Genomic DNA, 9418 nt, shown 5'->3' with positions numbered 1-9418 from the left:
GCAGTGGTGAGTTGATGATTGAGTCGAAGCCCGCTGAGTCAGTGAGTCCCAGCTCGCTGAGTCGGCGATTCGTAGCGCGCTGTATCGGTGAGGTCGTACCCACAGCCCAGGTGAGCTTGACGAGGAAGTGGGTCGCAGCTCACTGACTCGTTGAGTGTCTCGCAACCTCAAAGTCCGCTGAGTCAGTGACTCGTAGCCCGCTGAGCCGGCGCACGGAGGTGTCCGCCGACGGAGACCGTCCTGCCGAGTGACCGAGTGGTCAGCGGCTGGAGCCGGCGGCGCCGACAGACTGCTCAGTGTCCGGTCCCCGCGGTCGTCCGGGCGTCACTGGCACCGTACAGTCGCCATGTCAGTAGTCGATACGCTACTCAAAAGCGACTCAAAGCCAGTGTCTGCACATCACTAAGCGAGCAGTGCAATCCACATAAAAGGCACGGGTCTATGTACTGTCGGCTAACTAGCATGATATTCACTTCATGTGAGTTTGCTTTCGTTACAATAGAAAATAAATCGAAACGCATCTACTTCACCGATGGATTACACTAAGTATCAAGTGATGTAAATGTAATTATGATTAACCATGCTGAGGGGGGGGGGGGGGGCAATTTGGCCCCCCTGTGGTTTTTCCTGAATACAAGAAAACGCCGCCAAATTTTCAGTACCTTACCGGGCATCAGTTTGACACCTTCACACAAAATTTCAAGTCTTAGGTCACCTTAGGTCAGGGGTTACTAAGGTCAAACTGAGGTCATGTTCGAGCAAAAATGAGCAAAAACATGAAATCTTGAAACGCTCACCAAAGCTACAGTTACTTAGCAATTTCAAAGTTCTTTATATGGTCATGTAGAGAAAAGATGGGGCTACAAAACTGCCATCTCGGATTTTCATTTTTTATTTTGACCCCCAAAAATTCAAAAAACTTTTTTTAGAAAAACGCAAAAAATCCCAAAGGCTATTGAATTTCGAAAAAACGAAATATATGTGATAGTCCCTGTGCTCTCCTATCGACATACTTATTTTTAGATCGATACCTCTTTTTTGGCCAAGTTATAGCGAAAAAACTGTTCAAAATTGATGACGTCAAATTTTTTAACTCAATTTTTGGCAATTCTAGTGCACGTAGCGCAAAACAAAGACCACCATTGAACTCCCCGTGACGAGCTGCATCGAATCGATACCATTTTATGCAAAAATATCAACTTTGAAATTTGACCTAATTTGATCTGACCTTGACCTGACCTTGACCTGACCTGCACCAGAAACATAATCTTAACTGACCTCAAAGGCTGCCTGACCCACATAATCGCTTTTGACATATAAAATGGACCATAAAACATGTATCACATGATATTCTCATATTGTGACCCTCAGTGACCTGACCTCTGTGACCTGACCTGGTATCAGTGACCTCAAATAGCAAAATATGTGTTTGGCGAACAATACCCCATCGATGATTTTTAATGAAATGCATTTTACTGGATTTTACAACGCATTTCTTGAAATGCCTGTAAACGGTGAAAAATCGACATTTGACCTGACCTGTGACGTAATCGGTTTGACCTAGGTCAATGAAATTGGGTCACAAGGTAGTTTCCTGTTAGGGCTATCCAACGCCGTTTGCCGCTTGTCGCTATGTTGCGTGGTTCTCGAGATCTTGGGGGGGGGGCGAATTGCCCCCCCCCCCAGCAGGGCGCGTTGCTCGGCAGACCCCAACGGGGCGCGGGTTAATCTTTTGATGTAACATACCTACATAGAAATAGTGTTCGAACCTGCTTACCATTGCCTATTGAATGATGTGTATATGTTACGGGTCATATGCTAACTTGGGCGGTATGCAAACTACCCGGGCAGTATGCATACTACCCAACAGCCCGGGCAGTATGCATACCGCCCGGGTAGTATGCATACTACCCGACCCCTTGGGCAGTATGCATACCGCCCGGGTAATATGCATACTACCCACCTCTCTTCTCACGGGCAAGATGTTTACTCGGGCAGTATGTTGACCACACTTCGTGAGGCTTGTTAATGCATGATAACTCGCGTATTATAATATATGTGGATGACAGACGTTTTAACCCGCGCCGTGCTGGTGGTCTGCACTTTCCGCCAAGTGTTGGGGAAAGTGCAGGTCTAACCCCCCCCCCCCCCCACCGTCTAACTCGGCTCCTGGGCCACGTAGCGACACGCGGTAAGTGGCAATCGAAAGAGCGTCAAAAGTAAGGAAACAATCATTTTCATTTTTAAGGTCAGGTCAAAGGTCAGGTCACCAGAGATCATCGAAGGTCAAATTTAGTCCATTTCAATAATTTTGGAAACTGCCAACGGCTCGGGACTCAATAGAACTACAGCGCCGCCGAAAAGCGCATTCGATAGCCCTTTTACAGATCATTTCTGAGTAATGATCTCAGATTTGACCTCAGGTCAACGGTTTAGCCTCCAGAGGGCAAAAACTGTAAAAATATCGGTTTTCACGAACAATGTTTTTCGGCAATATATTTTGACTAAAGAAAAAGCCACGACATTGCTTTTGCCAGCATCGTGTCCCTCTCGTCGAGAAGCGTCGAATGAACTATTTGTTGACCTTGAAAGGTCATTTCGAAAATTTGACCTCAGGTCAAGTTCATGATCTGACCGAAAAGGGTAATGTTGCATATCAATCGATCCGTATCGTCGAGCTGAGCACATCTGACGTGTTTTCATCGCTCTAGCACGTCTCTATCAAAAGTTATAGCCAAAAAAACTGCTTGTGACCGTTCATGACCTTAGATGACCTCAGGGGCATAGAGCGGAGTCACAGGTGCATTTTTTACGATTCAGTGTGTCATGTTTACCTATGAAGTGATGTTTGAGAGCGTTTTGAACGATATTCGTCCAAAAGAGGCGCATTTCAATTTTCTCCTATTGACTTACAACGGAGAGGTCGCATAATTGACCTGACCTTAGGTCACAGACATAAAAAATCCGAGGTATACATTTTATACATACTGCTACTCATATCAATAGCTTAAAGTTTCTAAGTGATTGTTCAGTCGGTGTAGCTATAGCGAGCCTTCCAACTTTTTCTGAGGTAAGGTCACTTGACGTCACCTGGTGACCTGACCTTGAACGACCCGGGTCTGAAATTTTCACATGTGCGGAAATGATGTATGAACAGATCGCACCGTCGTTTTTGAGATATTCGCAAAAACCCTGAGGGGGGGGGGCGTAAAAACGCCCTCCCCCCCCAGCACGGCGCGGGTTAAGAAGTAATACGACTTGGTGACTGATCAAATAATGAAAAAGCTACGTCCTATGATTCTTGCTGTGTATATGTATCATTTTTGAGCAATCTCGTCCTTTATTTTATATTCAGTTCATATTTTAGATAACTAAGCCGCTGCTTGTATTTGATACAAGATTCCTATATCGCATGAAACATACTTTAGGTGCGATGAATTTTTTCCTCTTTCCTTATCTAAACACATCAAGGTAAGCATGTCTCTTCATTTATTATTACAATGAGTGCTCTTATGGCATATTGACGAGCATTTTCGACCAGCTTTCACGCAGCGACAGCGGCCAGTGCACACTCTGCGACAGACACTGGAAATTGCCTTGGCCGCTGCCTCCCCCCCCCCCCCATGCCATACGCGCTACCTTTCTCAGTGAGAGGGGTCACCATCCGGAATGTTTTACAATATGGAGCAAATGAATGACAATGGGTGCCTCAGATGCCTTCGTTTGCTGAATTGGCGAAGGAACTGCGAGTGCAATTGTGTTCGGAAAGTGAGATGGCTTTTCAAAATTTAATTTGGTGGGTTTCCATAAGAACTTATAACGTCCTACATATAAATAATTGCATGCAGCTGTAGGTATTGAAATTGTAATAACGCCCTCTACGGTCAAGGTGCCAAGCCTAAGCCACCAAATGCTGACACAATGTCGTTTCATTTCACTCAGTTCACGCTTCATAATGACAATGACTTGTTGGCCACTAGTTATTCAACAATGGAATTTGGAAAAGTGATTTCAAGATTAAATTCCAATCCTCATTCCATCCTACAATCGAGCAATCACGTTTGACGATAAAAATTCTTTCCGGTTGATCTATTGCTACCCAGAGAGCCATTTATGTATATTCGTAATGTGGACATAGATTACACAACTTAACCCGCGCCCCGTAGGGGGGGGGGGGGGCGAAACGGCCTCTCCCTGTTCTTTTCCGTCGATATCTCCAAAACGGCTGGAGATATCCCCACCAAACTTTCAGAACCCCTCCGGGCATCAATTTTACACATTGAGACCAAAAATTTTTCCGGAGGCTATGATATGTCGGCCACAAATGACGTCAGAATGACGTCATGTTCTGTCATTTTCGACCGAAAAAAGACCTTCGCGAGAAGGCCTACAGATTTGAAGATACAGAAAAATGATCAAAATATAAAAGGTGTAGAATTGACAGGGCTACAAAACTTTAATCTCGGATTTTTGAAATTTTTGAGTTTTGACCCCTAAAAATCAAAAAAGCATATTTTTGGATATATTAGCCGAAAAATCAAAAAAGTTTTTAAGTTTCGAAAAAAACGGAATATATGTGAGAGTACCTACCGTCTTCTATATACATACCAAATTTCATATCGATACCTCGTTTTTTGGCCAAGTTATAGCGGAAAAACTGTTCAAAAATGATGACGTCAAATTTTCAAACTCAATTTTTGGCAATTCTAGACCTAGTAGAGCAGAACTAAGACCACCATTAGACTCCCCGTGACGAGCTGCATCGAAACGATACCCATTTTATGCAAAAATATCAACTTTGAAATTTGACCTAATTTGACCTGACCTTGACCTGACCTTAACCAAAATGTGACCCAGGCTGGCCCCAAAGGCTGCCTAACCCACATAATCGCATTTGTCATGTAAAATGGACCATAAAACATGTATCACACCACACTTTCATATTGTGACCCCCGGTGACCTGACCTCGCTGTGACCTGACCTGGTATCAGTGACCTCAGATAGCAAAGTATGTGTTTGACGAACAATGTACCATCGATGGTTTTCAATAAATTACCAATTTACTCGATTTCACAACACATTTCTTGAAATGCCTGTGAACGGTGAAAATCCGACCTTTGACCTGACCTGTGACGTCATCGGTTTGACCTAGGTCAATGAAATTTGGTCACAAGGTAGTTCCCCGGTAGGGCTATCGAACACTGTTTGAATTTTGAAAATCGGCCGGTAAGTTTCCGAGATCTAAGGGGGGGGGCCGAAACGGCCCCTCCCCTACGGCTGGTAGGGTCCGCCGATAGCCCTACGGGGCGCGGGTTAAAGTCAGAAAGCGGGCAGTAGGCAAACTGCCCAAACTTTTGGGCGGTATGCATACTGCCCAAGGGGTCGGGTAGTATGCATACTACCCGGGCGGTATGCATACTGCCCGAGCTGTTGGGTAGTATGCATACTGCCCGGGTAGTTTGCATAGTGCATACTGCCCAAGTTAGCATATGACCCGTAACATATATAATAAGCAGCAGCTGATGATGAATTAAGTTTTGATGGCAAACAACTATGCATTTGGTTTAGCTTTACATTTGATATTTTTAATGAATCATTGCTTTGCACTCAGACTCAACAACATACGGATGACTACTGACTAACTTTTACTCTCAAAGAGACTCCTAAGCGCTAAGTCGGTCGAGTGCAACTTTCAGGGGATAAGCAGTCTAACAGGTCGGATCCACTATGAAAATTACAAAGGTGACTGGTGGGTGAGAGGCGAAGGAACTTACCGAAACATGACTGAAATACTATTTTGTCGGTCTTTTGAACGTCGCTTACCACTTGGCAGCGTCTAAGGCCTCGCATTACCGGCCTGTCCCGATGTGTTACGATTGGAGTGGACCACTACCTGGGTCCTGCAGGACCCACCAGGTCATGGATCCAAGCCATCGCGTGGATTACTATCGACCTAGAGGCTCCCAAAGCGTCATGTCGGTCAAGTTTCGCAGTGCAGTGTATCCATTGGGTGTTCTTACCGGTAGTGCATCACAGCCATGAACCGGAAGCTGAGTGCTGAATATGTATTGTCCGTTAGATTCGCTGCATTTATTGCCAGCATTATCGTTTGACAGCATTCAACTCGATGACTTGTCGCACAAACCTGCGATTAGTCCAATGCGCGTGTTTAGATACAGTGAGAGATGCATTTATGTTATCAAAGGACCTGTCATTAAAGCAATGCCAGGCGAACGTAGCGAACATTAAATCATAACTATATTAGAACAAAGGTTTATGCACACAATATTAGGGCATATAAATTCATTTATAATTTGTCCATTGAGTATGATTTATATGTCCGGTTGACATCCGTCACAGAACGTTTTCCTCATTCCTTTTTGAATACAGAATAAACCATGGATGTTATTTCTACATATTCGTATTTATAATTTACATCTATTATTACCAGTAAAACGCCTTTTGGGCGAAGAACGAGCGAGCGAGATAGTGAGCCCTGCACGTGCGGAAGGGCGAGAGGGTACTTCCAACGGGCTTGTGCAAAGCACCATTCTAACTGGTCGCTAGCGGTGTGCCAAATTTGAACGCAATCGGCCCAGCCGTTCCTGAGATCTGGAAGCGGCATTCTGCACGTGCGCACGTGCAAACGGGGTCCAAAATGACTTTTGCACGGCACCCTACTAACCGGTCCCCAACCGTGTACCAAATTTGAGCGCAATCGGCCCAGCCGTTCTCGAGATCTGGAAACGCCCCCTGCACGTGCGCACGTGCAGTAGCACCCTAACCGCAACACATGGGAATGCATTGCCTGGTGGGTGCCTACCTGTATGCCAAGTTTCAGCGAAATCGCCCCAGTAATTACCGAGTTATTGAAATGGGAACACATTTGGCACCTCTACTTTTTGTATTTTGCACGTGCAGTGGGGGTCACTCACATAGATCAAGGGTATCCGACCACTAGTAGAAAGGATGCAGCTACCTTACAAAAATTACCGCAAGACAATCGCCCAAGCGGCTGCTGAGATATGAGCCTCTCAAAATCACAACTTTTGCAAAACAGCTTGAACACCCTTGACTTTTCACGTGGCACGTGCCACGACGGTCACTGAGATGTGTCAAGAGTAGTCAATTACGGGGTAGAAGGGATGGGGCTACCCAGCAAAAAAGACCGCAGGGCAATCGGTCCAGCGGTTGCTGAGATATAAGCCTCTCAAAAGCGTTACAGGCCGGGCCGGGCCGGGCCGGGCCGGGCCGCTCATACTGAGATTTTTCCGTTATATTGAAAAGACTTCGCTTCGCTCGCTGCGCTCGCTCGCTCGTAATTACAGTTGACCGCATAGTGCACACGGACAAATGACAGCCACAGGTGCATCTGTAGTGTGTTACCTGTTCCTCCTACGCCATCGCCCATACCCAAACGTTATACAACCAAAATTGTCGCTCACCAAAACTCACTCGACGGAATGAATTATGATTTGTTTGATTTGAATACGTTACGGAAAGCATTAAAGATAGGAGAGCTATTTTAGCTAACCCACGAGGAAGTGGAGCTCAAGGAAAGCCAGGAACTCAAAGGAACTCTGCTGCTGATCGAAATCTCTATGAATTGGGATTTTCATTTTGCAGGAACATTTTTCTTTCGAGTTTAGGGTCACCAAATCGTATCGTTTGCTAAATTTTGAGCTAAATCATGCTAATTCCCTAGAGCAATAATTTACATATTTCTTTACTTCTTCCACGCATTTCCGATGCACGGCGATCAGTGAGCGGCGCCACCGAGCAGTGCTGCTGGCTGGGCAGGACGGGGACCGGGCCGCACCAGGATGGCTGACCGGGTGGAGCCGCGCCACGAACACCGGCACGCGCACGGCATGTCAGCGGACAAAGTGCGCTCTTACATCCACCAGCTGTACGGCGGCGAGCGGCCTGAGCGGGCCGAGCGCCAGCGCCACTCGGCGCCCACCGTCTCGGACCCGGTGCGCGCCCGAGAGGCGGCCGCCTCAGCCAGCCGCGCCAGCCGCCTCTCCGAGCAGCGGCCCTTCTGGCACACCAGCCTGGCCAAGGCGCGCCAGCTCAGCCGCGAGTCGGCGCCGCCGGCCGAGGTGCTCGACCGCGCCATCGCCGACAAACTGGAGACGCTGACCAAGGCCAAGGCGAGCGACAGCGTCCAGGAGCTCACGGTGCGGAATGTGGCGCGACACGACAAACGGTGAGCTACCCAACTCATACCGAGAATGAACATAAAACTGCTTTGGGACACTGAAAATTGAGCATTCTGAGCTGGGAAATCTTGATTCCTCATCCTATCCAAATTGCTTCAATGCAAAACGGGTTGGCGAGCGTTTATTTAATACGCCGACGATGCCACATATCTTCATTATTTGGCAGCAGATGCCTCTCGTACCGCGCGCCTGTCTCATGCTGTGCCGCAATGCTTCCGCGTACTTGACTTCTCTGCCAATAGATGTCTCTCGCGCTGCGCGCCTGTCGCATGCTGTGCCGCAATGCTTCCGCGTACTTGACTTCTCTGCCGATAGATGTCTCTCGCGCTGCGCGCCTTTCGCATGCTGTGCCGCAATGCCGCCAGGTAGTTGACAACTTTGCCGATAGATGTCTCTCCCGGAGTGCGCCTGATACATACTGTGCCGCATCGCTCAGCAGTTACTTTTTTACCTACACAAGAGCATTGCGCTTTTGGGACGCTGTTTCTCGTGGCAATATATTCGCAATAGGGATGTTATGTAATTCCATAGAAGCATGTGCCTATTGAACATCGCACGCCTTTACCGCATATTTTAGCGATTTTTTCGCGGCCCCCATTTCGTCAGACGTATCAGACTCATCTTTTATTTCACCGGAGCCGAGAGCTCAACCTTTTGTCTCCCATCGTGTTTGCACCATGTCAACCCTATCCCGTCCCTCCCCACGTCTCCTCAGCGTGGCGCGGCCGGTCAGCAGCCGGGAGCGTCAGCAGCGTATCGCCAGCTGGCTGCAGCAGGTGGAGCGGGCGCTGGGCGAGCGGCGGAGGCTAGCCGTAGCCTCTCCCCAGGCCCCGCTCTGTGCCGAGCTGCCGCTGCCGCTGACCGGCGCCGAGCCGCGCGGCAGGACGGCTGAGGGGGCCGAGAGGAGGCCCGCCCGCCGACCGTGACCTCAGCCTTCAGGAGTACCGGAGGATGGGACGAAAATCCGTAACGTGGCTTGTACTCATGTTTCGTAAGACGCCAAATAAAGCGTATTTTTATGCAAAATGTGTGACGCCAATCAGTTATCTAATACGCACTTTTATTAGCAGGTTTTTATCGTCATGCGTATTTTCGGTCCTCCGTAAACTGATTTTGATCGATTCGTTAATCATCCGACCCACGCATTGCTAAGAAATAACAGTATTTCTCATCTCCACCCCACGTCAAGCTAGGCG

The 9418-nt window shown here is 47.6% G+C and overlaps 1 protein-coding gene across 1 annotated transcript; it reads left to right on the top strand.

The window, feature by feature from the left end:
• The first annotated feature begins 7540 nt into the window (after nucleotides 1-7540).
• On the top strand, nucleotides 7541-9248 carry LOC122382353. The gene is made up of 2 exons (XM_043367575.1): nucleotides 7541-8209; nucleotides 8938-9248. Exons 1-2 carry the CDS (start codon nucleotides 7824-7826, stop codon nucleotides 9146-9148), a joined length of 597 nt encoding a protein of 198 aa, XP_043223510.1. The 5' UTR covers nucleotides 7541-7823; the 3' UTR covers nucleotides 9149-9248.
• The last annotated feature ends 170 nt before the right edge of the window (nucleotides 9249-9418 follow it).

This window comes from Amphibalanus amphitrite, unplaced genomic scaffold, assembly GCF_019059575.1.
Source record: "Amphibalanus amphitrite isolate SeventyFive unplaced genomic scaffold, NRLGWU_Aamphi_draft 000138F_arrow, whole genome shotgun sequence".
NCBI classification, from domain to species: domain Eukaryota; kingdom Metazoa; phylum Arthropoda; class Thecostraca; order Balanomorpha; family Balanidae; genus Amphibalanus; species Amphibalanus amphitrite.
This window is presented reverse-complemented; position numbering and strand designations above follow the sequence as displayed.

Coding starts and splice junctions, on each gene's coding strand:
- LOC122382353 (XM_043367575.1), top strand. CDS start 7,824: ATGGCTGACCGGGTGGAGCCGCGCCACGAACACCGGCACGCGCACGGC. Junction 8,210..8,937: donor GTGGCGCGACACGACAAACG/GTGAGCTACCCA, acceptor ACGTCTCCTCAG/CGTGGCGCGGCCGGTCAGCA.